The sequence below is a fragment of the Dipodomys spectabilis genome, unplaced genomic scaffold, assembly GCF_019054845.1.
Source record: "Dipodomys spectabilis isolate Male_0828 unplaced genomic scaffold, ASM1905484v1 ptg000030l, whole genome shotgun sequence".
Taxonomy (NCBI): Eukaryota; Metazoa; Chordata; class Mammalia; order Rodentia; family Heteromyidae; genus Dipodomys; species Dipodomys spectabilis.
The window spans coordinates 9,987,847-10,014,943 of NW_024870707.1; the positions used below are offsets into that span (position 1 = coordinate 9,987,847).

At 59.7% G+C, this 27,097-nt stretch overlaps 1 protein-coding gene across 4 annotated transcripts in view; it reads right to left on the minus strand.

The window, feature by feature from the left end:
- Nrxn2 (neurexin 2) overlaps positions 1-27,097 on the minus strand; it is a 104,366-nt gene that overhangs the window by 23,126 nt on the left and 54,143 nt on the right. For 2 of the 4 annotated variants that reach the window (XM_042676191.1, XM_042676193.1), the window contains 7 exons: positions 22,077-22,103; positions 20,259-20,378; positions 19,250-19,631; positions 18,526-18,716; positions 17,008-17,181; positions 16,477-16,596; positions 4,578-4,759 (listed from right to left, as the gene is read on the minus strand). In XM_042676191.1, coding sequence (XP_042532125.1) covers positions 4,578-4,759; positions 16,477-16,596; positions 17,008-17,181; positions 18,526-18,716; positions 19,250-19,631; positions 20,259-20,378; positions 22,077-22,103 — 1,196 coding nt within the window. Of the gene's footprint in view, positions 1-4,577; positions 4,760-11,474; positions 11,761-16,476; positions 16,597-17,007; positions 17,182-18,525; positions 18,717-19,249; positions 19,632-20,258; positions 20,379-22,076; positions 22,104-27,097 lie in introns of those variants that run through there. The other 2 variants (XM_042676194.1, XM_042676192.1) reach the window with 2 other exon arrangements.

The window sequence follows — 27,097 nt, forward strand, 5'->3', positions numbered from 1 at the left end:
ACAACGCAAGGGCCACTGAACCCAGACAAGGTCGATGGGGGTCCAGCTGGGGACCAGCCTGGCTCTCAGAGTGGAAGCTTCCCTAAGGCAAGGAGGTCCTTAGACCTTAGAGGAGCTTTACGCCGCCCCCACCCTCACCCCCCACCCCCTACCCCTCTGAATGCCCTGCCCTAGGTGGCAGCAGGGCTACCCCTCCCCCCCCAGGTCTCCAGCCTGCCTGGTGGACAGGCAGCCCCTCTGCAGTCACGGTGTGGGACTCTCCCAGCCTTATTCAGGGAAGGGTGTAGGGTAAGGGATGGCACTGGGAGTTGGGGAAGAGCAGGCAGAGGATAGACAAGGACTGAGACCCGCTGAAGGGGAGCAATTTGGGGACCCAGGCCCAAGGGGGGGACCCTGAAGGGGCTATCTGATATGTAGGCCAGAAAGACTTCTGCAAGTTGTGCAGATCCCAAAGGTGCCAGGCCCTGTGGGAACCATGTGCAAGTGATCTGTCATCCCTCCAGTAGGGGGTGCTCTAAGAAAGTTCACAGCGCCCCTGCTGTATCCAGGAAGAAACTGGGGGCTAGGGAGGTTAATGAATGGAAGGGACTGGGAAGGTGGCTCAGTGGTAGAGTGCTTGACTTGCATGCAGGAGGCCCTGGGTTCGATTCTTCAGCACCACATAAGCAGAAAAAGCTGGAAGTGGCTGTGACTCAAGTGGTAGAGTGCTAGCCTTGAGCTGAAGACTGAGCAACAGTGCCCTGGCCCAGAGTTCAGGCTCCACGACCAAACAAAAAAAAACCACCCACAAACAAAAGAGGAGAGCCCCAGGTCTGAACCCCAGCTGGCCTGACTCCAAAGCCAGTGCTCTTACCCCTGTGCCCACAAGTCAAAGAGCTGGGGTTGAGGATGGGCTGGAAGCCATCAGAACTGGACGGCCCATTGGCTTAGGTCCTCTGCCTAGGCCCCTGTGCCATTCACCTGCCCCTTCCAGACACATTCTGAGCATGGTTCCTAAGCCAGCCCTGCCCTTCCCCACACAGGGCAGACTGGAGGCGGACCAGCCTCGCACAAAAACACACTATATTCCTGGCATCTTCCCCAAAGACTCCAGCCTGGGCAAGAGGAACCACTGGACTGTCACTTCCCTGGTGGTCCTGGAGGTGGAGGCAGGATGTACAGCTATTGTCACTTTGGAGATCCTTTCCTATCCCTCTCCACCTCCCAGAACCTAAACAAGCCACACACGCCTGCATGCACACGTTCACACGCACACTCCAGATGCAGCAAAGCAGGGAAACTGAGGCCAGCCTTGTCTAACCAAGAGTATTAGCGAGCCCCACCCAGGTGCCACCCACAGCCTTGACAACATCCCCAGGGAGATGGGCTCGTCATCTGCTCCTCACCCCCCAGCCTGCTCCTTACTATTGTTAGTAATAATATCACCCAGAATAGTGCCAGCCTCTTGCATGCCTGGAGGCTTTCTCCCTACGAGACTCCGCCTGGGCAGAGATGGCACAAGGGTGCATGCAACCTGGGCGCTGGAAGGCAGGACACCTGGGCTGCCTAGAAGGCAGCGGAGCTGGGAGCTGTGCACTCCGGGGGAGAGGCAGCTCCCCAGAGCCGTTCCCGATGTGAAGTCAGTTGTCACTTCTGTTAAAGTCATTAATTCCTAATTCCCCAATTACCTCATTAGGCGGCGGTGGGGAGAACGCGGCCGCTCCTACAGCAAATAATTATGGGAGTCAAAATTAATTTGGCAAAGTGGAGCGACGCTTTATTAGAAACGTCAAATTGCTTTTCTCTTATTTTGCTGCCGCCTCCCCACTCTCTGAGAGCTGCTAACGACGCTGTGGTGGGAGCTGATGTGTCACCGCAGGAGGGCGGCGTTTGGGGGCTGCCCACAGGGGGCTTTAGTCTGTCTGGGGCGTAACTTTCCCTACAGTGCTGGCCTTTCTAGTGGCCCTCACCCTTGCCAGGCTCTCCACCCTGGCACCAAGCACACACAGAGGATTGTGGAAAGGAGAGACGATACCTTGCTCACAGCCCTGAGAGGAAGTACCGTCCCTTACACCTGCAGGTCAGACACACACACACACAGCCCAGGTGATCAGTTCCCTGAGCACTCCGTGCCAACAGAGCAGTACTCTGCGTGCATTACACACTCATTTAAGCCACTGGCATGGCATCTCTCTGTCCTCTTATCTTTGCTCCACCCAGGGAAGCATGCTCAGAGAGCTGCAGTGATTTGAACAGAGACAGAACAAGAAAAGAGCAGAGCTGAGATGTGAACCCAGACCATCTTCTCCACAGCTACAAATGACCTCACTCAGAAGAGACAAAGATGAGAGGAAGAGCTAGGAGCTGGGGGCTCACAACTGTCACCCTAGCTCCTCAGGAGGGTCAGATCCGAGAATCCCAATCTGATAGCCCACCCAGGCAGAAAAGTGAGACTCTTATTTCCAATCAGTCAGCAAAAAGCCAGGAGTGGAAGTGTGGCTTAAGTGGTAGAGCACCAGCCTCCAGTTTAAAAGCTAAGCAGAAGCCGGGTGCCGGTGGCTCATGCTTGTAATCCTAGCTACTCAGGAGGCTGAGATCTGAGGATGGCGGTTGAAAGCCAGCCCGGGCAGGAAAAGCTGTGAAACCTCTTATCTCCAATAAACCACCAGAAAACCAGAAGTGTGCCGTGGCTCATAGCCTTGAGCTGAAGAGCTAAGGGACAGTGCTCAGGCCTAGGGTTCAAGCCCCATGACTGACAAAATATAAATAAATCAAGCAAGCAAGCAAGCTAAGCAGAAATTGGAGACCCCGAGTTCAAGCCCCAGTACCAGCAAACACCAAAGGGGGTGGGGGAAGTGAGAGGAACAGCAGCCTGGCTCGCAGTGGACCCTGCCGCACAGACAGATGACTGAAATCCCAGCAAACACTGCTTCGCGGGAATGTACAAGCAGAGCAACATGGGGTGCAGGCTCTCTTGGCCGCAGCCATTGTGCACCCAGCGCCACACTGCCATTCACAGCCACACCATCTCTGCCAACAGGCTGCCACTCACGGAGACACAGCCTGTCTCATTCGCTCACAGGCACAGGCCTCTCTCCCAGACCCGACTCTCTCCCTTGCTCATCTTTCCTCTGTGCCCCCTCCCTAGTGGGTGTCATTCGTCAGCTGCCACTGCCACAGCAGCCACACTCTGCCCACAGGCCGCCTCCCCCCTGCCTCCTTCCTTCACACTCTGGTGTTGGGCGGGAGGGGGCCAACTTCAGAACTGTGCATCCCTAGCCTCCAACCGACGGGGAAGGTCAGCGCCTTCTCCTCTGGCCTCCTAGGCTTCCTTCCCAGCCCACACCTTTCTGACCCACAGCCTGGCCGCCTCACAGCTCAGGGACCTGGCCAGGTAGGGAAAGCAGGCAGAAAAGGGGTCCCCATGTGGAGATGGAGACTGAGGGCAAAGGCCCAGAACTTAAGACTATGGGGAGGGGTAGGAGGCAGGCTGACGCCAGTCTTCCCTGGGAAGACTGGGGGGGGGGGGGGAGACACAGAAGGAAGCACTGAGAAGGAGCAGAAGAGGATGGGGGCGGGGGGAGGGGCTCAGTACTCAGGGAAGGGGCAGAGGTCTGGGCCAGGATGTGGGCTGGGCCAAAAGGTCAATGAGGCTTGAGCTTGGCCAGAGTCTGGTGAGGGGCCTGCTGGGAGGGCTCAGGTCTCAGAGGTCAAGAGCAGGGCAGAGGCCAGGGCAGGATCTGGAGAACCACAGTGGCTGCTATTTGGGAGTAGATCTAAAGGAGGGGCAAGGCCGGGTGCTGCTGGCTCACGCCTGTAATCCTAGCTACTCAGGAGGCTGAGATCTGAGGATCCCGGTCCAAGCCAGCCCGGGCAGGAGAGACCGTGAGACTCCTATCTCCAATAAACCACCGGAAAACCGGAAGTGGCGCTGTGGCTCAAGTGGTAGAGCGCTCGCCTTGAGCTGAAGAGCTGAGGGACAGCGCCCAGGCCCAGAGTTCAAGCCCCACGACCGACCAAAAAAAAAAAAAAAGAGGGGCAAGAATGGATGCAGGACACCCTAGTGGACTGCTTTAGGTGGTTTAGGAGTGAGCAGACAGGGGTGTCACAAATGTGAGGGCAGGGCTGGGAAGGTGGCTCAGTGGTAGAGTGCTTGCCTTGTATACATGAGGCCCTGGGTTCGACTCCTCAGCACTACATAAGCAGAAAAAGCCGGAGGTAGCACTGTAGAGCGCTAGCCTTGAGCTGAAGAGCTGAGAGACAGTGCCCAGGCCCAGAGCTCAGACCCCACGACCAGCAAAAAAAAAAAATGTGGGGGACATTTCAGAAGGCTACAGAAGAATGACCTGGAAGGCTCAAGGAAGCCTTTGACTAGGTTTATAGTAAGTTTGGGACTCAGGAGGTCTATGAACCAGATGGGTGGCTCTGGGAGATGTGGTGGATGACCAGGAGAGGGCCGAGGCTCAGCAGCAGAACTGCTGAGGAAAGCCCCAGGGACCAGGGGTGGAGGACCCGAGGGTGGGCGGGGAGGTGCTGAAGGTCTGGAGGGATTTGGAGTTGGGGAAGGTGGAGTGGAAGGGCTGAGCCCCGGTCCTTACAATGTGCAGCTGCAGATAGTCCCCGAGGCCGGAGGCGCTGTCCACTCGCACCAGCACGGCACTCCGCTGATGGGTGCTGAAGCCCACGGCCAGGCGGTCCATCCTCGTGCTGGGCCGATCATTGGGGGGCCATGTGTAGGTAATGAGAGCGCCCCCCTTCCCAAAGATGTATGTGGTCCCGGCTGTAGAGAGAAGGGAGAGAGAGGAAGCGCTGGGTCAGAGGGACAAACTCAGCAGGTCCTTGGGTTGTGGCCACAGCATGAGGCCTCCATGAGCGCAGGGTGTGGGATAGACGTTCAGCCCTGATGCCCTCAGCAGCCACCAGCCCCTCGGCCTTAGGCACACTTGGCAGGCAGGTACCTGGGTGATAAGACAGCCTGGGCACACACTCAGGCAGATGTAGCTGCCTCATCAAGAATCCTAGCTTTAAGTACAGCAAAACAAAAGAGGTAATACCCTGACACCCAGAGCATGCCCAGAGAGGAGCTGCAAGTGAACCAGACAAGTGTACCTGGGCAGGAAGGATGGGGTGGGAGGGGGACACACAGCTCAATTTCTGCTAACAGAGATGACAGATACAAGATGTGGGTTTCTTGGGGGCCAGAGTTAAGCAGTAACAGGGCCAGGTGAGGGCGGGAGGATGAGCAGGGCTGTGGGCAGCTCTGACTCACGGGCTGTCTCTGGCTCACTGCCAGTGTCTGTCCATCCCCCTGCCTCAGGCCCCTCCCAGCGCCCTGAGAATCCTCCAAGTTCATCTCAAACCCGTTGCTTCCACCTTCGGGTAGGGGTGCTGGGTCCCAAAGCAGGGAGTTCTGGAGCCCTGCCCAGAAAGGAAGAGACAGACATGGGGGGGGGGGGGGGGGAGGCTGACAGCCAGAGGAGGAAGGAGGCAGAGAGACAGATGGACAGAGAAGGACGGAGAGGGATGTAGGTGAGAAGCAGGAGAGTGGGAGCCCAAGATGTAGGTTCCCTCTCCCAGCCTTCCCCCACCCCACCCTCTCTCCCCTTCTCCCTCTCCTCTTCGCCATCCGGCTGCCGGGGGCGGGTGTGAGGTCCCTAACGATCTCAGCCCCAAAATAAACCCCATTAGTCGCCATGTTCCCTCCTGCGGCTGACTGAGCTCCCTGGGGGTGGGGTGGGGATGGGGGCCTGGTCACCCAGTTTCTGAGAAGGGAGCCTTGTCTGGAGTACTAGGGCTCTGGAGCCTGCAGGGAAGGGAAGGAAAGGGAACCGTCTTTGTTCTTTAAGATATAAATGGAGCAAATGAGATTCATAAAATGCTTAATTAAATAATTAGCCATTAACGACTCTTCTCAAACCACTACTTGGGGTGAAAAGGGTTCAAGGAAAGCCTAGACCTGAGAGAAAAGGAGAAGCAGATGAGCGCGCAGGGCAGAACCCCGGAGCATGCTGGGAGAACACAGGTGCCTCAGGTCTCTCTCCTCAGGCACTCCTTGTAGTTCAGGCAATCAGGTGGAAGAGAGTGTGTGCCAGGGAGCACCATGGCCGCCACAAGAGGTGGGGGGGGGGGGGGCTTTTGAGTGCCTCGAAGGGAGGCATTCTCTGCTTGGTCACTAGGAGCTGAGGAAAGAAGGGGAGCTTGCTGCCTGGGTCCCCAAGAGGCCTGAGTTAGTACTGGGGAAGCAGGAGCCACAAATCCTCCCCCACCCCCCCCACCCCCCCTCCTCCTGCCCCGCTGTCCCCTGGCCCTGCCACACTGCCCTGTAGGTTATAAATGGAGCAGATGAGATTCATAAAGGCCAGAGTGAGAGGCACGACCCCCAGGGGCAGGGCAGACAGGGAAGGAAGGATCACCTAGATGTCTAATGACTGACAGCGCACCCCAGCTGTGGTGGGGGAAACACACCCAGCAGACAGGAATCCCAGCTCTGCCCAGCCAAGGCTCCAGTGTCCTTCCTCAGGACCCCTCAGGGTGGATTTGAAGTTTAGTGTGGAGAGCTGGCTGGGGGTGGGGTGCACGCCTGCGGGTCACTGGGCCTGGAGGAGACAGGGGGGAACCTGGAGGCCAGAGCTCCCTGCACAGGCTAGGCCTCAGCCTGTACGGTCTCTCCACTCCCAACACTGCAGCACTCCGGCAAATCGGCTGTTTCCATGGCAACTGTAATACCCAGGGTCCTCCCTCCCTTCCCTCCACTCACAAGCTGCACGTCCAATTTGGGGGCTGGGAGGGGGGGAGCTCAGTGGCTGACCTTCCTCCACAGAGGCTTCCAAACCAGAGGCTGGCAGCCTCTTCGGCCCTGGGTTCCACGGCCCCCAGGAAGAGGTTTATTGGCTTTCTTGGTCCCTGCACGGCAGGGGAGGCGCCCGCATCTACCTGGGGTCTGAGATACCCAAGGCGCTCAGGTGTGGTTGGGGGCGAGGCCGGGGAGAAGCGCTTCCTCCTCCCGGGCAGTCCTTCCCCACCTCAGCGGGAGGGGGGGGGGGGCTGATGGCCTGTGGGGGGGCGGCCAGGCCGCAGGGATCCGGGGTGCGCGCCCCCCCACCCCGCAGCAGACACGTGCCCGCCCAGTGACGCACGCCAGGCCGCACACCCACGCACCCGGCCGCACACAAAGCCGGGGCAGGACGGGCGGCCCCGACGGGAGGCTCGCGGGCCGCCGCGAGGGTGGCGGAGGATGGCGATGGCGGCGGCGCACAAAGACGGCGATCGCGGGCGGCCCGGGCAGGGCGAGCCCCCGCCCCCCGCGGCCCCCTCCCCAGCCCTCCCCCGGGATTTACTACCCAGCTGTTCCCACACTGCAGCCCGCTTTATTACGCTGGGCGCGCGCGCGCCCGTGGAAGCCGAAGGGCGTTTATCACACGGAGGGGGACCCGGTGGAGAGGCTTCCTGGGCCGAGGAGGTGAAGGATGAATGCTTTACTGGACCCGGGCGGCGGCAATTGCCCTGGGGACACATTTCTCTCCCCAGCGCCCCGGCTGCAGCCCGCGGCGAGATCAGGAAGGGGGGAAGGTTGTTGGACGGAGGAGGCGGGGCCTCCGGAGGCCCTGCCCCGTCACGTGACCAGGAGCTCCGCCCACCGCCCACCCGGGGCCGGCTGTTCTCGGCCCTCCCCGCCTGGATCCCCCAAAGAAGGCAAGGCTGCCTTCCAGCAGACACGGAGCCACCACCCCGCATCTAGAACCTCTGACAGCCCCCACGAGGGGCTCCGGAGGAGGCGGGGCCTGAGCCAAGCCCCCCCCATGCTGCCCAAGAGTGGTGCACACCCGATGTTCCCTAGGAAGTCGCTAGCGAGCAGGATTGTACATGCATTTCCGGGAGTACTACACACCTAAAGCCCTCAGCAAGAGTGTTTCCTGGCCAGACACAAGAAGCCAGAGAGGCCAGGGCTGGCACCTTCTGCCCACACCCAAAATAGTCTGCTCCATGCCTCCCACATCCAGAGAAAAAAAAAAATCACTGGACCAGTAAAACACTGGAGACCATCAAGAATCGTTCACACTCCCCACACACCCCCATTCTAGAAAGAAAACAACAACAACAACAAAAAACCCAACCATTAATAATAGCCAGCAAAGCCGGGCACCGGTGTCTCACACATGTCATCCAAGCCACGCTGGAAGCTGAGATCTGAGGATCTCAGTTCCAAGCCAGTTTGGACAGAGACATCTGTGAGACTCTTATTTCCAATAAACCACCAGAAAACCAGAACTGGCACTATGACTCAAGTGGTAGAGTGCTAGTCTTGAGCTGAAGAGCTGGGGGACAGCGCCCAGGCCCAGAGTTCAAGCCCCACAAAACAAAAGCTAGCTGACCAGACTCACAACATAATCGCATCCCCTGCCAGCTAGAATGACCCACGCAGTGCAGACTATCTACTTGTGTCCCTGCAGTCTCAAAAGCCATGACAAAAGCCTTCTGAGAGATCTAAAATTGCAGGAGGATAAAGCTCCCGCACAATCCAGAATAAAAACTATCCTAGGTGCCTACAAGTAACACCAGATCCTTCTGTAAGACCCTCCACAGTTCAGAGTAGGGAGATCTGTACTGGCCCTGGTCCCTGAGCTCCAGTTCTCTCTTGATCTAGAATCCTGGAACTTGTCTTCACCACTCTTAAACCCATGCTTGGCCATAAACCATGCGGTCTGAACTCTACCAAGCAAACACACCCATACCCAGAATTAAAATATATGCTGGCTCTTTTACAAGCTCAAGGGATAAATCCAGAAGCTCTGGAAGCTAATGACTCAGAGCTGAGCTGGGAAGGACCCTTCCTTCCCAGGCTCCTAAGAGCACCAGAAATGAAGGCTGAGGGGCTCACAGCTCCTCAAGAACTCTGAAACCAGAAATTGGGAAGCAGGAGGGTGACACCTCCTCAATCCATTTTTAGGACCCAAATGTGCTGGCCTTGCCATGCCCCAGTGTGCCATCAGGAGTGTCACTGGTGTCTGGCAGGTGGGCAGGGACTTTATATAACAGGGGTTGGGGGATGGGTGGGGAATGGGGAAGAGGTGAGGAGGAGGCAAGTAGAAACTCAAGACTCCAAGAAGGGAAATGGAGCAGTAGGTGAAGCCTGGCCTGGCCTGGCCAGGCCTTCAACCCAGCATGGAGTCCCCAGAGAAGTCAGTTCTCACCTCCCAGGTAGTTAAGGTGAGCCAGAGGAGGGGTTCAAAATAACAGATGTTCTCTTCTCTTCTCTTCCATCTTTCCTGGGCCCTATCTGCCTTCCTCTCAGTCACTTCACCTTCCAGACTGGACCATCTACCTCCAACCACATCCACCCCTGTGTTCCACAGCCTCCAGCTCCTCCTTTAGTTCTTCATGGCCCTGGGTGGCCATTGGCCACCTTTTTCCTCTGCCCAGCCAGAGGACAGCTATCTCTGAACCAATCCCAAGGCCAACATTCCATAGATCTCCTCTATTCCCACCCAAGCTCCTTCTGCCCGTGTCCCTGAAGTATCAGAAGCCATAACAAAAACCTTCTGGAAGATCTAGAATGGCGCGAGGATGAAACCGCCTGGGTCCATGCTGTTCCCTCTGCCCCTCTCCTGCTCTTTGTCTGCGCTTTGGACTCGCCAGCTCCTGGGGCCTCCTTCCAACCTGCCCATCATTCCTACACCAGCACCTCTCTCCTATGGCTTCCTCTTTCACGTCCTCTCCTCTTGCCCCATCAAACACCCCCTCCAGGACACCTGACCCCCTCCTTTCCTATCTCACTCCTTCATGCCTCACTTTGCTGCCCAGAAAGACCATGGCCTCTCCGGGCACCTTTGCCAGCCACACTGGAACTCAGGACCCAAATGTGGACAAACAAGGACAGGGAGGGGAAGAGAGGTAAAGAGGACCAGAGATCCCGGGGAGAGAGAGGGAGTTCAGATTCCAAGCAAGGTATGGGGTGGGAAGCTGGGAGTACCATGTGGGGCAGGCCCAGCTGAGCCAGAGATTAAATGAGGGAGACTATAGCGAGGAAGAGAGAAGAAAGGAGTAAGGAAGCGTGTGTAAGGGGTGCTCTGGGGGAACTGGATGGAACAAAAGTAGAGGCATGGAAAGGGAGATAAAGAAGCAAGAGAAAAGGGAGGAAAAGAAGGGGGGGGAAGACAGGAACTAATACTAGGAAGCCAGGAAGATGATATGGAGGACAATAGTAGAAAGACAAGAGACTGGGCCAAGACAGAGGTGGCGAGGGACATGGGTGCAAAGAGATGGAGGAGCAAGTGAACAAGATGATGGAGGAGCAAGAATGGAGTCAGAGTGGGAGGTGATGGGCAGACAGCATCGATGAGGGCCCGGGGACAGGAAGAGACAGAAGTTCAGAAACTGGAGGCCACCCTGGGACCGAGCGAAAACGGATGAAGGCGCCATGACAAGATCAGAGGTGATAGGGACCTCGAGGGGTCAGAATGCCAGAGGGAGGTGACAGAGGTGACAGACACTAGAGACGGAAGGACGGGCATGGGATGAGCTGGAGGTACAGAAAAGGGAGGCAATGGAGGGCTGGGGGGAGGGGTACGATGCAGGAGGTAAGAGGGACAGAGACGGAGGGGGTGGAGGTGACATAGCAGGACAAGGTACAGAGATGGGGGGGGGGACAGAGAAGGGAAATGAAGAGACTAAAATGAGAGGCGATGAGGTTCCCTGGGATGAGAGGCAGCAGAAGCTCTGGGCTAGACCGTGGAGGAGAGACTGAGATGGAAAGCCATGAAGGCTGGTGTGCAATGAAACAATGTGAAGAGAGGGAGGTGTGCAGGAAATGGGGGGCACACAGCATGCAAACTTGTGGGGGGGCCGGTGATGGGTGCCTGGAGTATGGAACACAGAGGTGGGAGGTGGCAGGTTCAGAGATTTACCAAGAACCCCCGAGAAGCCCAGGGGCTCTGATAGGAGTAGTGAGGGGCCTGGGCTGGGAGGGCGGCGGGCAGTGCTGGGGCTGTCTGGGAAGGAAGGGAAGCCAGCGGACAGCGGTGACCCAGGGCTGACAAGGAGATCACAGGGAGTCTGGGAACGTAGAAATGCTGGGACTACAGGGGTGAAAAGCAGAGCCGAGGAGGAAGAATCAGAGATGGGGGAAACAGGGATGGGCAAATGAGAGGACTGGGGGGGGGGGGAAAGTCGGCGGCTGGATGGGCAGAGGTGAACCAGACAAGCAGTGAGAGGGGCCGAGGTGACAGATGGGAGGGGGGCGCCCCCCGAGGGTGAGGCCGAGGCCGGGGGTGAAGGAACCGGGGCGGGGAGGGAAAGGAAGGGAAGGGAGCGAGGATGGGAGGGCAGGAAGGTGGCAACAAAGCAGCCACGGTGAAGGTGAGCCGCGGAGGCTCGGGGAGTGGGGGGGGGAGAGGAAGGCAGACATGGAGGTGAGGGCGGGGCCCGGCGGGACCGGGAGGTGAGGGGCCGGCTGGGGTGCGGCCCCGCGGGTACCCCGAGGCCCCGGGGCCACTTACCGTGCCCGCCGCGGGTGAGGAAGGGCATGCGGTTGATGGCGATGGGCACGGTGCCGTGCTTGCTGTGGAAGTGGTGGACGTGGTGGGTGGTGCTGAGGCTGGACGAGACCCGGGCCCCCTCGGCCGCCCCCAGCAGCAGCAGCAGCAGCAGCAGCAGCGGCGGCGGCGGCGGCGGCGGCGGCGGGAGCAGCGGGAGCGGCGGCGGCGGCGGCGGCGGCGGCCGGGGCCCGGCCAGGGCGGGGGGCCGGCGCGGGGTCCCCCCCGGCCCGCTCCCCCCGGGGGGCATCTCGGCCCGGGGGCGGCCGCCTCACAGCCCCATGGCCGGGGGGCGGGGACGCGCGGCCCCGCGAAGCCCCCCCTCCGGCTCCGCGCTCCGGGAGGACGGGGCGGCGGGGAGGGGGGGGGGGAGATGGGACGGGGGGTGCGGAGAAGGAAAAAACCGGAGCCCCAGCCTCGGCCCGGAGCCCGCGGGAAATCAACTGGAGGCCGCCGGAGAATCCGGGGTCCGCGGGGCGGCGACGCCGAGGTGCAGGACGCCGGGGTCCATGGCGGGAGGCGCGGGGTCCCCCCCCACCGCGGGCCGGCGGGGGTCGCCGTCAGAGCCCCGGGGGAGGGGGCATGGCGCGGGGCGGGGAGGGCGGGCCGCGCGGGGCGGGGACGGCGGGGGGAATCCTGCGGAAAAACCGAGCGGGGCGCGGGGGGGGGGGACGAGAGGAGAGGAGAGGAGAGATGGGGGACCGCGGCCCGGCTCCCCGAAAACGCGAGAGCCACCGAGGCTACCGGCCGCGCCGCTGCCGCCCGCCCGACCGAGGCCGGGGAGGAGGGAGCGGCCGGGGGAGGGGGGCGGGAGCAGGGACGGGGGGGGGGGGAAAGGGAAGCAAATCCGGGTGAGGAGGGGTGGGGTGCGGGGAGCCGAGCGGAGGGGAGCGGAGGGAAGGCGCAAGCCTGCGAGATTCCGGCGGAGAGATGGAGGCAGCGGAGTGTTGCTGCAGAGGCAGAGAGGGCTGGAGGGGCGGGGGGGGGGCGGGGAGGGGGAGCGCGGAAGGAGGGGGGGCCGGGCGGAGGGGCCCCCGCGCGCGCGCGGCTCCCGAGCTGCGGGCGGCGCTGGGCAGCTCCGCGGCGCGGCACCTGGCTAGCCCGCTCGCCTCGCCTCTCCGCTGCGCGCGCGCGCACGCGCCCCTCCCTCCCCCGCGCCCGGGAGCGCGCTCTCCACCCCGCACCCCCCCCCGCACCCCCCCCACCCCGCTCCGGGAGAAGGGGCCCTGCTGAATAATTGAACAGGACTGAGGCTCGCGAGAGAGGCTGCCGCTGCTCGCTCTCCCCTCCCCCTTCCCCCTCCCCTCCTCCCCCCCACCTGGACCAGCCCCGGTAAGTGCACGACGGTCCAGCGCGGGGGTGCGCCCGCGCCCGCCTCTCCACGCGCCCCTCGGAGCGCACGTGCGCGTGCCGGGTTGAGGCCTGGCCTGGGCCTGGAGACACCCACGCGCCCACACAGGTACCAGCCAGTGTACGGGTGGGCACACGGCTCACACACAGGTGCGTGCCTGGGCTCACACACACACACACACCGGCACACCGAGTCACGCTCACCCAGCCTGCCCTGTGTACACGCTCGCAGGGGCACACCTGCGCACCGACATTGAATGGCCAGCCAACACCCCTCCAAATCAGGGTCCTCTGCGCCCTCGGGAACAGTGTCACCCAGAGCCCTAAAGGCACTCAAAAGGAAGACATCGATGTCCCCTGTCTGCCCAGAAGGGATGCCTGCCTCCTCCTGACCCAGGATCCCTTCAGGACCCTTTGGATCCTGCCTCTTCTAGCCTTTGCCTCTACCTCACACCTCCCCTAAGGTCTCTAGGACATCTGTCCACTGGGTGCCCCACTTAGGACAAAACCTTCCTGGGGTTTTGATGCCCAGCAGAGGAAAACATGTCTTCTCTCAGATGTTCCTCTACACTATAATCTGCACCTCAAGGCTTGTAGGGGCCTCTGGGAAGCATCTGTGGCGGCCCCAGAGAGAGGTCAGTGTGAACAGACTCCTTCCCTAGCCTCTGAACCCACCGCCACACCCTCCTCCACCTGCCCCACCGGGAGAGGTTAATGCTGGCCGGGCAGATCCAAAGAGGTGCCGAGAGGAGACCCTGGGAGGAAGATGAGGGAATGGTGTGGCAGAGTAAGGGCAGGTGGAGAGAAAGGGCAAAAAGAAGGGGCAAATGAAACGAGTAGAGGACAGGCTGGAAGAGGGGAGGAGAGAAGGGGCAGGAGAGGCGGCTCCTGCTTATTGATCATAAAGTCCAGTTTGGAGCAATATTATCACAGTGACCATTGCATGCTGGCCCAGCCCCTGCAGGCAGTCAGGACCCCAGACGGATTCCCCCATTGCTGCTGCCACCCCTCCACCTTTGCTAGATGCCCTGCACGACCTCCAACCCTTCAAAAGTGAAGAGAGTAGTCCTTCAAGGCATCCAAGAGTCTTCAGGATGGTACATGGCCCCAGGAGGGTGGACAGACAGGAGGCTGGGGCTGCCCATTCTCTCATCCCGTCCCATCCTTGTACCCCCGGCTGTGGAGTAGACTGACACAGCTCTGAGCAGGCAGAAAGTGAAGGGCCCCAGAGGGAAGGAGGGAGGAGCCGGTGGCAAGAGAGGAAGGGAAACCGCCTCGAGGCCAATCAATATCAGTGAGTGGGAGCTGGAGGTGGGGGTGATGCGAGGGAGGGGGGAGGCCTAGAGGGTAAAAAAGAGAGAGACAGAGGTGTACAAGAGATCAATAGAGGCTGCAGAGGGGAGCAGAGACAGGGAGGCAAAGGGTGAGGAACTGGCTCCTGGGAGAGGCAGGAGACGCTTGAGAGACAGCACAGGCCCAGGGCTACAAGGAAGTGTCCCGCCACAAACACCCCCCCCCCCCCATTTCATCTTCTCTGGTCTGGTCTCTCCGTTTGCCTCCCTCTGATCTCTTCTCTCCATTTCCTTATAGAGCTCCCTTTATCCCCAAGGGGAGGCCCCATGTCACAGATGGAGAAACTGAGGCAGCCAGCAGGGAGAGGCTGTCCTGAAAGTCGAGGGGGCCTCCTTGGCCCCCTCCCTTGCAGACAGCTTCACCCTCCCCCTCCCCAGAGGGCGGGCTCTGCCCTCCCACCTTGGCCACGTCCCCTCCCCTCTCTCTCCAGGCCCCCCTGCCCCCTGCCTCATTGAATGTCCCTCTTCACTGGGCTCTGCTTGACCTTGTGTGCAAGGGGGCGAGGAGAGGAGGAGGGACAGGAAGACCAGAGGTGGGCAGGTCCCAAAAAACCAGACATCAGTGCCCCCAGGAGAAAAGGGGGTACGGCTTGAAAAGCCCACCCTCGCCTCTCCATCTCCCCCTTACAGCTCACAAATGTCGTCTTTCTCTTGAGGCTGAGAGATCTCGAGGTACCGGAGCGCGACGCCCCGTGTGGCTCCCAGGTCGTACCCACCTTGTCCTTAGCGTTTGCTCAAGGCCATCCCACCAGTCGCGCATAGGCCTCTGGACCAAAGCCAGCCCCAGGTCTGCCTACCTCCCACCAACCTGGAACCCAGAGCAATTGTTCTCCCCCAATAATTCCCATCCCACCCATCTCTAATGCCCTTTTCCAGAAGCTTCTAACGGGTGGAAGTGAAGTACTATAGATGGATAGCAGTGCCTCTTGATCCAGATTCTCTCCACCTGGGCAAGAAATGCTCCCCCTGGGTCCCGCTGCCATACTGAAGTTCAATAAGGGCAGGGCAACCATTGGCATGGCAGTGGGCGGGGCGTGGTTTCGAGTGGAGCTCTGCCGCCAACTGCCTGGCACTGGAGGCTTGGTTTCCTCCTCAGGTAGATGAGAAGGGCAGTCCCTACCTCACCCCCACCCCACTCGCAGCCACAGCAAATGCTAATATTAAGCCATACGATTACCATGGTCTCCAGATGTGTGCCAGGCTGAGCACACGGGCGGCCAGGCTGCCGCCGCACCCAGTGAGGGCTGAGTGCCCTGAGCCGACCGGGAGGGGGGACAGGTAGAGGGCCCCCATAGGGAAGACGGGGTAGATCCCCGGGAGTGGGGGCAAAGTAGGGGAGATAGCAAGACCCAGGGCCGGCCGTGTCTGAGAATGCAGGAAAACGCTGAGCACCATGGGCTGGACATTTTTCAAAGCAGAAGAACAAATCAGCAGCCAACCAAGAGCCCCAGCCTGCGGGACCAGCACGGGTCCACCGGGAGATGAAAGGCTGGAGGTGTCGTGCAGAGACAAACGCCCGATCCAGCCACGCTCTGACCCAGAGCTGCTATGAACTAGCTCCAGAGAGGTGCCTCTCTTCTGTTCTCCAAGTAGAGAAGCTTCGTCCTCAAGTGTGTAAGAGGTAATGTGTGTGCACGTGTGTGCGCGCGCCCGCGCACGCGCATTTTCTGCTCATTTCTCTGCAGGGCTGAAGAAGCCTGCTCACTGCGTCCCCCATCAGAGGGAGACCCCAAAACGTTCCCCCAAAGTCCAAGGTTGCTCTCCTCCCCTCCCCCAAGTCTAGCCCCCCTGGCTTCCCTCTCCCAGGCTCTGGCCAGCTGCTGGTCACTAATCCCTGGGGACTAGAAAGTGCTGCGGAAGCTCCCTTCAGTGGGGACAGGCGGCAAATATGCCAAGTTGGCAGAGAGAAGAATCAAGCGAGGAGACTAGGGAATGTCCTTGGGCCTCCAGGGGACAACCTGCAGTTGGGGTTCCTGAGGGAGATGGAGGGGAAGAGCAGGGCCCCAGGCCCAGGAACATCATCTCTTCTACCAGCTCAGGACCAGCTATCAATGGCTAGCTCCAGAGACTCAGGCCATAACCTGAGCAGCTCTGGGAAGGGACAGGGGACAGCAGCTGGTAGCTCCCTTGCATGCCACAGCAATGAATAAGAAGGAAACAGGCAGCACCAGGCTCTGAGAGACCCTCCTGCTGTCCCTGCAGCTGGGAATGAGTGTGAGGAGCGGGGAGTGTCCGTTCCCCCCACCCAATCTCTAGACACTCACGGTCATTGCAGACAGGGCCTCCGTAAGAGGTCATAGTGCAGTCGCAGGTGAAGCCGTCCCACTGCTGCAGGCAGACGCCCTGGTTGGCACAGGATTCTTCGGTGCAGGTGGTGCTGGGGCCTAGAGAGGGAGAGGAGGAAGGAACACCTCCAGCTCAGCCAAACCTCCTCCCTCCTCCGAGGGCATAGAAGCTCCAGGTGCCTGGTTGGACCCAGAGGTTGCTCTCACAGGCCCTAAGAGCCAAATGTTGAGCAGAGAGATGGGGAGAGAATGGGAGGTTTCAAGACTGCTAGGCTGGGCTTTGGGGCTGTGATCGTGGCCAAGGTGCGAGGCAAGGGGGGCCGGGAATGAGCAGCCCTGTACTCCCCTGAACCTCTGCCACAAAGCTCTGGGGTCAGGGTCCAGCAAGGCGTGAGGAGGAAGGCCCCCTTCGCCACCCTGGCTGCCTGCCCTGGTCAGTGTCTGCAGCTGGCCCTTCCATCACCCCTCAGGGTCACGCCTGACCACGCTGTCCTCTGGTCTGGTACTCACCGTCACAGCCCCTCTCCACCTGCCCGATGCGGTGCAGGGCGTCGGCGATGAGATCTGGGAGGCGCCCGTTGAGGTCCACCGAGGCCAGGCAGCCCTGAAAGCCATCTCGGGAGGCCACCAGCTTGGGCAGGTTGCTGAACATATTCTTGCTCAGGCCACCAATGTACAACTCCCCTGCAAAGGGATGGGTATCAGCTCCCTGCTAGATGTCTGGGTCCCTGTCCCCCCGCTTCTCCCCCACCAGCCCTCTGGGAGGCTCATGATGTTCCGAACCAGGATACAGTGACCTACAGATTCCCCTGCGTGCACACACACACACACACACACCTTCCTCCTTCCTTTGCCATGGAACCATCTGTCTACTCCCCTCCCAGAGCAGCCCAGATGCCTGGGGGTGTGGGGGTTGGGGGACAGCTGGAGGAGCCCGCTCCCCGCTTGCTCCCACACGCTGGATTCCAGTTCCGGCCTGTAATCAGGGCCTTTCATAATGTGCAGCCCCAGCCCCTCCACCCTCGTTCCCTTCTTCCCAGAGAAGTCTCTGCTTCCCCTTCAGGCCTCTCCCAACTCTGAGTTCTCTCCTGGGACATTCTGAGTCCCCTTCCCCCCAATGACTAGAAGTCCTTCTCGGGGACTCCCAGTTCCCCACATGGGCCTGAACTCTCTGGAAGCCTGGTGTAAGGTAAAGCGAGCTTTGGCTGGCAATGGCCAACCTGCTGCCCGGTCCAGGTGGCTAAAGCCATCCTCATTGGTCACAGCGACCCCTAGGTTTGCTTGCGTCTTCCATTCTCTATGACATATCGCCCTCTCCTGGAAGCAAGGCGAATCTGCAGCACTGTGCCTGGAGATGGCAGAGCTCAGATCTGCCGAAATCCACCCATCTCTGAGGAGCCTCCCTGAGATGGGACAGTTTGGGTCACACAGACACCGAGAGGGCCTCGTGTGGGGTCACGGACAGGGAGGGAGCTCCTACTGGTGGGGACAGGCTCTGTGGCAGCGTCTGCCTCCTCTCTCCTCTGCCTGCTCTCAACCCAGCCCTTCTGCAATGCCTGTCTCGATGACTAGAGCGGAGGCCCTGGAGAAGATAGGGCCCAGAGCCTGCCCAGCCAGTGCCCAAGATACAGAACTTGGGGATCCCAGGTGCTGCTGCTCCCTTATATTCTATCACACACACACACACACACACACACACACACACACACACACACACATGCACACACAGAGCACTGGCCAACGGGAAGCTCCCTGGCCTCTCTTCAGCCCTCCAAGACGCCAAGACAGACACCTCAACGTTGGGGCCCCTGAAAGGCCTGGGCCACCTACCCAGACCTCTACAATCAGGCCACCGACCACTTTTGTGACCCTTCCTGTCATCAGTAAGAGGTGATCTCAAATGGGGCATGTCAGCTGGACAGTGGAGGATGGGAAAAGGGAGCCTTCAAGGAGGGGGTGATGGGTGATCTTGCTGGGGTGAAAGGGAACTAGGCTTAGGGCTGGCCTTCTCCAGAGGCCCCACCCCACCTTTGAGATCGAGGTTTCGGGCACCATTGGAGTGCTGTGTGACCGTGCGGGAGTCAATCTTGAGCGTGTGCACGTTGCCCGGGTCCCTGGACACCACCACGTTGTGCCACTGGTTGTCATTGACCGGTTTGTCGGAGTTCCCCTTCATCAAGGACGGGCCATTCCCCAGGTCAAACACGTAGTGGATGTACCTGCCCCGCAGTAGGGAGGAGACACTGGGTCAGCCTGGATGAGGCTGGGAGCTATGGCTGGCAGGGGCCCAGGGGGCCTGGGAAGGAAGGACAGAGGAGGAGACCCCATCGCAGGAGACCAAACCAAGGGCAAGAAGCTAAGGTGTGAAGTACTGTCACGGGAAATGGTAGTAGGCCATCAAAGAGCTGGCTCCTGCAACACTGCTGAGGAGTTGGGGGGGGGCAGGAGGGCCCCAACCCAGAAGTAGGATCTGCTCTGCTCTGGGGTGGGCTCTTCCAAAGCAAGAGAGGGGCCAGGCTGACTTCTGCCATCAAGAACACAATGGAGAAAGAGCAGAATGGAGATCCCTGCTAAGCAAGTAGCTGGGGAGTCAGCAGCCTGGAAGTTGGGGTGCTTCTCCATCTCATTGGGGGACTGACCTTGATCTGTGGTTTGGGGATGCCGGACACCCCCTGGTGGCTAGGGGTGGGGTCTGGGTGCGTCACGGGTCGGGGGCCCCTTCTTGACAACCCTACCCTAGCCAGCCCCTCACCCCTTGACCAGCTCGATGACGATGAAGTCGTTGCCGTTGCCCGAGTTGAACAGCAGCAGCCCGTCGGGGGCCGTGGTCTTGAACTGGAAGAAGAGGTGCATAGAGGCGTAGGCCTGGAGGGTGGCGAGCGCCAGGTAGCTACTGCGACTCTTGAAAGTGACAGGATCGGCCACGATGGCGCGCAGGCCGAAGCGGGCATTGAGCTCGCAGTAGGTGATGTCGCCGTCCTTGCACTGGTCCATGTACGGCTGCCCGTTGAACACCAGCCCGCTCAGGTGCCCTATGAAGTTGGAGGGCACCACGGAGATGAAGCGGCGCTCGGTCATGATGCCCGTCTCAATGTTGTGGAACTCCAGCCGCGTGTGGGCGCCTGCCATCTGTCCTGCTCGGGACGGGAGAGGAAGATGACGGGACAGCTTTGGATCACAGCCCAAAGAATCATTTCTGGGGCTGGGCCTCAGGTGCCCCAGGGACAGACTTCCTCCACGTGAGACTGACTAGCAGGAGACCTTCAATTAGCCCTAAGCAAATGTAGCTTCGGAGTGGGGAGTGGAGGGCTGCCGGGCATCCGGTTAATGCTGTTGCTGGGGGGAGGGGGTGGGCTAACATGGCCCCTGATGCCCAGACTCCCATGATGCACCACACCCTTGGGACAGGGAAGAACATGGATCCCCAAAATACTTCCCTAGAACAGCAGCCCAGGCAAAGGTCCCTAAAAGAAACACAAGGTTAGCTGGGCACCCGTGGCTCACACCTATCATCCTAGCTACTCAGGAGGCTGAGATCTGAGGATCGTGGTTCAAAGCCAGCCTGGGCAGGAAAGCCCATGAGACTCTTATCTCCAATGAACCACCAGAAAACCGGAAGTGGTGCTGTGGCTCAAGGGTGGAGCGCTCGCCTAGGGCTGGAGAGCTGAGGGACAGCGCCCAGGCCCAAAGTTCACAACCCATAACCAAAAACAGCCCACAAAGCCGTAGAGACGTGTGCGCGCCGGGCCCAGGCCACCTACCCTCCACAGTCACGTTGTCCACAGACAGCTGCAGGCTCCTGCCTCGTCGCACCACCCTCACCGTGTGCCACTCATTGTCGTTGAGCTTGTGGCCCGCAAAGAGCGTCTCGGGGCCTTTACCTGCAGCACCAAGGGGGGGGTGAGCAGGGCGCCCGCACACGTTCACACGGCTCTGCGTGCAGTTCCAGGCACACGCGTGTATACATCACCTACAGCATGGACGCTGTACGGCACCCATGAGCAGACACGTACGCGCACCTCATGGTCCGCCTCCTACCCAGAGTGTGTGCACGGACAACTTTCACATGCTCCGCATCTGCCCCGCTACCCACTGAAAAACCCACTTGCTCGGCCACTTTGTGTGATTTGCAAGGGTGCTGTTCCTATAGCCTGGAAAATGACTAGTGCCCTGGAGTTGTACCCTGAGGTAGGTCCTGCCCACACTCACACCTACCACCTTAGCATCAGCAATGCATGATGCCAAGCAGCTAAGTTCCCAGGCCTAATGTTTTGGTTTAAAAAAAAAAAAATAGCACAAACCAGGCGCATATCTGTAATCCTACTTAAGAGGCTGAGATCTGCGGATCCCAGTTCAAAGCCAGCCTGGACAGGAAAGTTTGTGAGACTCTTATCTCCAATTAATCACAAAAGAAAAAAAAATGCTGGAAGTGGAGCTGTGGCCCAAGTGGTAGAGCGCCAACCTTGAGCAAAAATGCTCAGGGACAGTGACCAGGCTCTGAGTTCAAGCCCCAGGCCCAGCACATGTGCATGCACACACACATATATGCACACACACACACACACACACACACTGCACAGCCTGGCTCCACACCCGTGACCATGTACTCCACAGATTCATCCTCCACCCACACACTCGGGCTCCTCCATCGGCAGGGGACCCCACGTGACCCGGTTAACCTACATACTGAAATCCTGGGCATGGCCAGGGGACAGTGTTCTATCTCTTGGGAACTGTGGCCTTCTCTTCCACACCCGAAGTCTGAAAGCAAATATATTTCTCTTTCAAATGCTGCTGAGCTTTGCAGCCTAACCAGGCCATCCCTGAGCTGGCTGGTGCCCCCTGTGGCTCTCTCTGCCTGGGACTGGGGGTCCTGGCTCCAGTACGCACACACACCATGCCACACACACATAAGGCAGGCATCTCCCCCCCCCCCCACACACACACACAGAGGTCTCTCTACCTGTGCCTTCCATGTTCCCATGCCCCCTCAGGTGATGAGCCCCAAGACACCCTCTCCCTAGCCAGACACACAAGGAAGCCTTGTTCCCAAGAACTATTCTTCTGACCCCTTGCTGCTGGCTCTCACTGGTACCCCCCCCCAAATAACTCTCATTTGGCATTTGTCCCCCAGCAGGTATAGCAGCAGTGGAGAGCCTGCAGAACTCGGGAGGCCGGCATCTTCTTTCCATGGGCCTCGCCTGCCCCCTGGTGGCCACTGCTGGAGCTGTGCCGCAGAGCCCCAGGTACTCCGCCAGGTCCTGACCACAGGTTGGCAGGGGCAGGCCAACTCCTTCCCACCCCTTCTGCTGACAAGCTGTCCTGGCCTTGGTGTCCTCTTTTCCAGAACCTAGTGAGCATCCTGACCACGGTGGCTCCACCAACTCGCCTAGTTGTGCTTCAATCCATTCAGCCCTTCCTGCTCCCAACCTCCCCCCGTACACCCATGCTTGTCCCCACCCCCATTGGCTTTGCCAGCCAGCAGTGACAGCTTCTTCTCCTCCCCCCACCCCTCCCCAAACCCCAGCGTCCAGCACCCCAGACCCTTGGGCCTGCAGAAGAAGAGGGAAGCCACTTACTGGGTGCGCAGCCGACGCGCAGGCAGTCTGGGGGGGCCGTGTGGGGCGGGCAGAGGGGGAGGGAAGACAAAAAGGCAGAACAAGTTTTTTTTTTTTTTTTACATCCTTCACAGGGAGGGGTATCTGCGGGCGGGGGTTCCCCCAGGGCCACTTTCTGGGGACCACGCGTGCCCAGGTGCCCTCTCCCCTTCCTCAGTTGCGCCCCTGTCTCTCCTGCCCCCAAGAGGGCTCCAACCCTCCCCAGAGCCAGGAGGCAGGGCAGTGGGGGTCCCCCTTTCTGGAGGGGCCCAGGCCTGTGTCCGAGGGAGATGGGCACCTTGGGATCCCAGTCGTACAGGGGACCACGGGGGGCTGAGGGCTTGGCCAACCCCCTATCTCCTCAGTGCCTGGGAGGGAGATAGTCGGGGAGGGCCAGGATCCCTGCACCCCCAGCTCTGGAACGACTCCCTGCTCAGAGCCCAAGTGTAACACATCACTGCTTGAGCTCTGTGCTCAATGGGGGGGTCTGCCCCAGGGCCCCCGCCCGAGGCCATGCACCCCTCGAAGCCCCAGGGGCTGTACCACTCCGACAGGAACCTTCCTTCTACCCCGAACCTTCCTTCTACCCCGCCCTATTCGGAGACCCCAGGCGCCCCGGGGACTGGGAGCTCTCCTTCATGCGGAAGAAATACTATTTCTTCTCTTTTCCTAAGAAAGGAGAAGGATTTCAGAGAGCGACAGTGAGTCCCCAGCCTGTGACTCCTCCTAGGACATAAAGCAAAGCAGAGGCCAGCCCCGTTTCCTTCCCTGGCCCTTCTTCCAGCTTCAAGGCTGGAAGGCGGACAGCCCAGGGCTGCAGGATCTCCGGCCATCTTTCCAGCTGGACCCATCAGCCATCAGCCAGAGCCCCAGCTCCGTGACATCCGGGTCTCAGGCCCTTCCCATGCCTGGACCGCTTCACAAGATCCCGGACCCTGATTGGTCCAAGGATACAGGCTGCCTGGAGGGGCCACGAGGCTGGAGCCTCTTCCGCCCTACACTAACTCCCAGTGCGGCCTTGGGAACACCTCTCTGAGGCTGGAGAAAGGGGAGGTCCTGAGCGGGCAGCAGGGGTGCCTTTCAGAGAGGCTGGGCTCCAGCCTTCAATGAGCAACATCCCGACTTCCTGTGATTCTTCTGTCAGCAGCCTCTGCCCATGTCCCCGCCCCCACCCTTGGCCTAGGGCACGCCTGGCACCCTTGGGCCTCTGAAGGTTCCTGGAGCGGAGGTGCACGGAGGCCCCTGTGGCTGTGGGGGTCATGGGCGCCTCGGGCAGTACATCTGAGCTCCACACGCGTTGTCAACCGCAGCAGAAGAGTGGGGGAGCAGCCGGGACCCTAAGCCACAGCCTGGCACCAGGGAAGGGCAGAGGAGGGCAAAGGGAGGACAAGGGGGAAGACAGGGAGGGTGAGAGAGAAACAGGATCAGGAGCCCAGAGAGGAAAGGCTAGACAGAGCGGGACAGTGGGGTGTCAGAATGAGGTGGAAGGGTGCCAGGCCCTGGAGTCAGGTCTTGGGGCTCTCTCTCTGAGCCAGCAGTCTTTCACCCATGAAGGGTCCAAAAAAGAAAAAAGGGGGGCTGGAAGGGTAGGCCGATCTCCTGCCGGGGAACAGGTCGGCCAGGAGTTTGACTTTCCCTTCCCCAGGAAGCAAACACCAGGAACGGGGGGCTCTGTCTGTCCAGAAAAGAGGTGAACGCTCCAGCCTAACCCCACAGCAGCTTTCCCCTGGGTGCTCCTGGAACCCGCCTGGAAGACGGACACCCAGGGGGGCCAGGCCCCTCCCATAGGAGAGCGAGCTGGAGAGTGGGACACACCCACCCACACACACACACACACACACCAGGTGTGGTCACTAGCAACGTGTCAACTTGTGGTTTATGCCTCAAGAGCAGGAAATGGACAGGACATGCCAAGGCCCCAGCTGGACCCAGAGCATGCAACCGACGGCGGGGGGGGGGGGGGTGGCAGCCATCCCCATGCAGGGGACGGGGGGTGGGGGGAAGGCCAGCCGCAGCTCCCCAGGGCCGCAGCCCCTCCCAGAGGGTGCAGCACAGACCTAGGGGTGCCCTCACTCAGCGGTGGTGGCTTGACCACTGAGGGAGCTGAGTATTCACCAGCTCCCACGGTCCCAGGGATCAGAGGGCTTTGGGGTGCAATGGGACTTAAGTGGAAACAAGAGTTAGAATTGCTCTAAAAGGCAGGCCTGGTGGGGATTTAGAAGCAAGGGGACGTTTCTGAGGGAAGGACAGCTCAGGGAGTGGAATGGCCAGCCAGCAGCCAGCTGCTGCTAACACAGCGCTTCCTGAAGCAAGCCAAGTCTCCAGTGGGCGTGGCCTCCTGTGGGCGGGGCAGAGGCCTTGCAGGTAGGTTGGAAGAAAAGGAAGCAGGGGACCGATGAGGCCCACACTGGCCCCAAAGGCCAGACCCAAGGTAGAATGCCACACTGGAATGGGGCAAAGTATCCAAAGGACAGTCATCCCCTAGCGACAAAGGCCAGCCACCCTGCTCAGAGACCACAGGTAGCTGGGAGGGAGGGGGAGGCCCACTGGGGGAGGGGGTACAACCCCCCTATCTGTGGTCTAGCTGGAGGAGCCAGCAGAGCCTTTCAGGCTTTCTCTCATCTAGCAAGTTCCCTACCTCGGGAGGTCGGCACCAAAATGCCCCTCTAGGCAATACTACCTCGTGGTCCCTGGCAACCTCTGCTCCCTTTTCAGGCCCAGTGCCAAGTGTCTTTTCTGGCAGGATCGCCTGCTGAGATGTGTGGCCACTTCCTGAGCCATTGGTGCCCTCCAGGAAGATGGAGATCAGACCTCCCCAGAATCCCCAGAGAAAGTCCAGCCTGGGACCCCGGTCTGGGTACTGCTGCCAAGTGGAAGGGGTGATGCTATGTAGAAGCAGATCCACATGCCCAACTCTAAGCATGGATTCTCTGCCAGAGAGGTCTGCTCTTGGTGGCACCTACATGTGTGTGCATGTATGTGTGTGCCCGCATGTGCGTGTGTCTGTTGCTTCTAGAGAATATCTCCACTCCTATTCTCCTGTTTGAGTTTCAAAACCACCCAGAAAACAAGCAGGGAGAGGATTCTCATCTCAATTTTACAGAGATGAAAGCAGGATCAGAACGGGGAAATGACTTACCCAATAAAGAAAGAAACCAGGTCTAGAACCCAGGTCTTCTGGCCCTGGTCGCAGAGCTCTTCCCATCCCAGCCTGAGGCGGGATAGGTGGCTGGGGGCCAGTTCTGCCTCGACACTGGCCACACACCCCTGTGCCCTCACATCTGGTGGTTCCAGCAGACAGATGTGTCTGCACCAAGTGTTTTGGTCACAGCTTTGTTGTCAGCTATACTAATGAGGGCATCTCAGCAGGGATGTCTCCGTGGATGGGGTAGGGGTGGGCATGAGGCCCATCATGTTGGTTGTCAGTCTAGGAAGCCCATTCTTAACACTGGGGTGGAGGGGGAATCTCCCAGGACGGCCATCTTGTTCTTCAACTTCTGAGAATGTGGTATGAACAGAAAAGCAGGCCCACAGGAAAGACAGGGTAGATAGGCTCCTCTATGGAAAGGTCCCAAGGACCCCGACAGCTTGACCTACGGAAGGAGCTCCAAAATGATTGTCTAGCCCTTCCCATGGCTCCAAGGATCAAGCTACATTCTCCTGACCCAAGATGCTGCCTCCTGTCTAGTCTCAAGAAACTGGAGTTTCTTCCCAGAGGACCTAGGGCAGGCCAAGTAAACGAGAAGTGCCTGTCTTTCCTGCCGATGGAAGGCTCCAGATTTCCTCTGCTGGGTCCCACCAAGCACAGAGCCGAGGGTTTTGCCACAGAGAGTGAGCACATGCAGCCAGCAAAAAGGGGGATCTTGTGCTGTGTACCCAGTCTTATGCAGTCTGAGACGCACAGGGTCACATTCGGGGAGAGTCGCGGGGAGGAGGGGGGTTGCTGGGCTGTCCATTTAGGACAGTGTCATGGGCCGGGGGTTGGGGCTGTGCTGACCTGGGAAGCCTTGATCAGAAGGTATGTTGCCCCTCACATTCCCCTATACAGCTTCCACGTGCCACCTGCCCTAAGGGCTGAGACAGCAGTGAGGGCGGGGCCAGTGACTCCTCCAGCCAACCAGAGGCCTTGGCCCCTGCCCAGCTCCCCACCTCCAGCCCTGGCCTCTCTCTGCAAGTCCTTGACATTGGAGTACAAAGGCCAGGGAACCAAAAGAGAAAGAGACACAATCTAATTCTATTAACAGGGTAATGGGCCCCTGAAGGCCACGCCTGTCCTCTGGGGGCCCAGGTAAAAATGAGATTTTGGATAAATATTTAAATGCTCCAAGCACTGCATTCTTTCTGGAGGGGGGGAGCGGGAATGAGACTCAAATCTGCTGAGAGTTCTCCCTTCTCCCTGTCCAGGTGACCTGGGTGGCCTGCAGGCTTCTCCATGGCACGTGCTCAGGGCCGCACAGTCCCCTGCTTCAGGCCAGTCCGAAATGGACAGACGTGACCCCAGCCTGATGTGACAGACAGCTCTGGCCGGGCCCCATGCGCATGGGTGGAGACGGTGTGAGTGGTCTGATGGCAAAGGCCAGCAGCCCAGCGCCCCACACCCCATGACCTGGGTTTGAGATGGGTTCCTCCCTCCTCCCCGCCCCATCCCCCATTAGCTTGAGGATGTTGGACATGTCCACGTGAGTTTTATGATCTGCAGAACAGCGACGGCAATGTCTGCCTGGCAATCTGCAATCCTCCCGGGCGGCTACGGGACTGAGGCACGGAAACACGCATGCGAGATGAGATGGTGTGTCCCCGTGTGCCCAGTGTGCGCACAGGCAGACAGCTCTCAAGCCAGCACAGCGGCTGAGGGCGGCTGCATGCGGGGACCAGCCGTTTGTCACCCCTAATCTGCCACTGCTCTGAGCATCCATGAGCGCCAGCAAGCATCAGTGAGCACTGCCCAAATGAATGAACCAACGAATGAAATTCGTAGATGGACCGGAAGTGAGAATGAGCTG